Source organism: Arvicola amphibius, chromosome 5 (genome assembly GCF_903992535.2).
Source record: "Arvicola amphibius chromosome 5, mArvAmp1.2, whole genome shotgun sequence".
NCBI classification, from domain to species: Eukaryota; Metazoa; Chordata; class Mammalia; order Rodentia; family Cricetidae; genus Arvicola; species Arvicola amphibius.
This window is the reverse complement of record NC_052051.1, coordinates 128,116,645-128,118,892: the sequence shown is the minus strand read 5'-3', so window position 1 is coordinate 128,118,892 and position 2,248 is coordinate 128,116,645. Positions and strand designations below refer to the sequence as shown.

Here is a 2,248-nt window from a genome sequence, read left to right as displayed (position 1 = left end):
ACAAAATGTGAATAAGAAATGGACAGAATGTTAGTACTCTGGAGAGGGTTCTACTCAGAGGGGCTCATCCCAGTGAAAACAGCTAATGTTTAGACAAAGAAACTAATCTTTCTGTAGTACTTCTTTTTCTGCTGCTCTTCTTTATTTCACAGCATGGGTCTTCTTTGAGATACATACAACAAGGGACACATAAGTTCAGAGTCTGAACGGTGGCATCACATTGAGACAACTGCTAGAGTCTCTCCTTGGGTAAAAAGCTCTTACGTGAGGAATCCACAAGGTGGCATGATTTGTGGGACACCTTAGATGTACCTTGCTCCAATCAATATCACCATGCTACTCACTACATAAAAGCCCAGAGTCAGACTGGCAAAGATACTGGGGTCACGACTGCTTTCGGGAGACTGAGTCATAACCCAACCCATTGACTTCATCACAGCTTTCTTCCATGTGGAATAACGGACATCACTTTCCTCAGCTTTGATCCGAGGTTGAAACTCCTCCATTTGGACCACTGATAAGTCCTTGGGATCCAGACTCCACACGCTAACTCCTTCTGCTGCCCCTGCTGCCATGGCGGCTCCCAGGGCAGTTGTCTCTGGCATGGAAGGTTTCATCACTGGAATGCACAGAATGTCTGCTTGCAGTTGCATAAGAATTTTGTTTTCGGTCATTCCTCCATCTACCTGTAAATGTTTCAGTGGGATTCCACAGTCGCTATTCATGGCATCTAAAATCTCTCGGGCTTGGAAACAAACAGCTTCTAGGGCAGCAAAGGCAATGTGGCATTTATTGGTAAACTGAGTGAGTCCACAGATGATCCCTCTTGCACTGGGGTCCCAATAAGGTGCATATAACCCGGAAAAAGCTGGAACAAAGTAGCAGCCATAAGAACTGCCTACTTCTTCAGCAAGTTTTTCAATATCCTTTGATGCGTTAATAATTTTCATATTGTCTTTGAGCCAGCTAACAACAGCACCAGCTATGGCTACAGAACCTTCCAGAGCGTAACAGACAGGTTCCTCTCTGCCAAGTTTGTATGCCACTGTGGTCAGAAGACCGTGTTCAGAAACTACACACTTTTGGCCTGTGTTACATAGTAAGAAACAGCCTGTTCCATATGTGTTTTGGCTTGTCCATCCTGGAGCACAGTTGCCCCACCAAAGCAGCAGACTGGTCCCCCAGACACCCGGATATCGGCACACCTTCCAACGCTCCAGTTTTCATTAGCCATAGATCTCAGAAGAGCTCCGGATTCTGGGAAGGATGCTCATAGGAATTCCAAAAAAATTACAGAGCTCTTCATCCCATTGCAAAGAATGGATATTGAAAATCATGGTCCTGCTAGCGTTACTTACGTCGGTACAGTGGACACCTCCATTGATGCCTCCAGTCATGTTCCAGATAAGCCACGAGTCAATTGTCCCAAAGAGCGCTCTGCCATCTTCAATGGCCTTCTGTACTTTCCTCACGTTGCCAATGAGCCAGTGAAGTTTCACCGCGCTGAAGTAAGTGCTGATTGGGAGGCCTGTCTTGGTCTTGACAAAATTATTGCTTACTGAAATGCTTTTGCTGAGTTTCTCCACAGTGGACTGGGTCCTTAGGTCAAGCCACACCACCGCATTGTAGAGAGGTTCTCCAGTTACCTTGTCCCAGACTACAGTAGTTTCTCGCTGATTGGTGACACCAATAGCTTTTATGTTGGAAATCTCAATGCTCTGCTGTTTAAGTTTCTCACATGTTTTCTCTATACAGTCGTACACGGACTGTAGGATTTCCTTTGGGTCTTCCTCTACCCAGCCTTCTTTTGGGAACTCCTGTTTTATTTGCACTTGATGGAAATTAAGTAGTTCAGCAGTTTTAGGATTGAAAACCAAAAAACGTGTTGAGCTGGTCCCTTGATCCACCGCCCCTACCAACGGCCCCAAAACCGCTTTCTTAGCGTCTGCCATGAATCCAGCTTTAGTGGCAGGTTATCGCGTCTGGTTTCCTTGGTGATGACAGTGGGCGCGGGAGGGTTCGGCACGAGAGCAGAGGCGATTGGTTGAACCTCTGACTTCCTGGTAACTACCTCATCCCTGATCGTCCCTGATCTCCAGAGGAGTAGGACCAACCTTGGATATAAAGCAGGCCTCTTGAACTTAATTTGTTCAAAAGTTAACCTGGGATGCTCCCTCAGCTTTCCTGTGTTCCCAACTTAGTTAAACACACTTTTAATTCACCCAGTTTCTCTGCCAGTATCCTAGCC

The 2,248-nt window shown here is 46.2% G+C and overlaps 1 protein-coding gene across 1 annotated transcript; it reads right to left on the bottom strand.

Moving 5' to 3' along the window:
- Positions 1 to 302: 302 nt before the first annotated feature.
- On the bottom strand, positions 303 to 1,952 carry LOC119815478 (glycerol kinase-like). Its single transcript, XM_038331618.1, is given in 4 exon segments — positions 303 to 1,126; positions 1,129 to 1,146; positions 1,149 to 1,229; positions 1,232 to 1,952. Coding segments are annotated over 4 exon segments (1,644 nt in total).
- Positions 1,953 to 2,248: the final 296 nt, after the last annotated feature.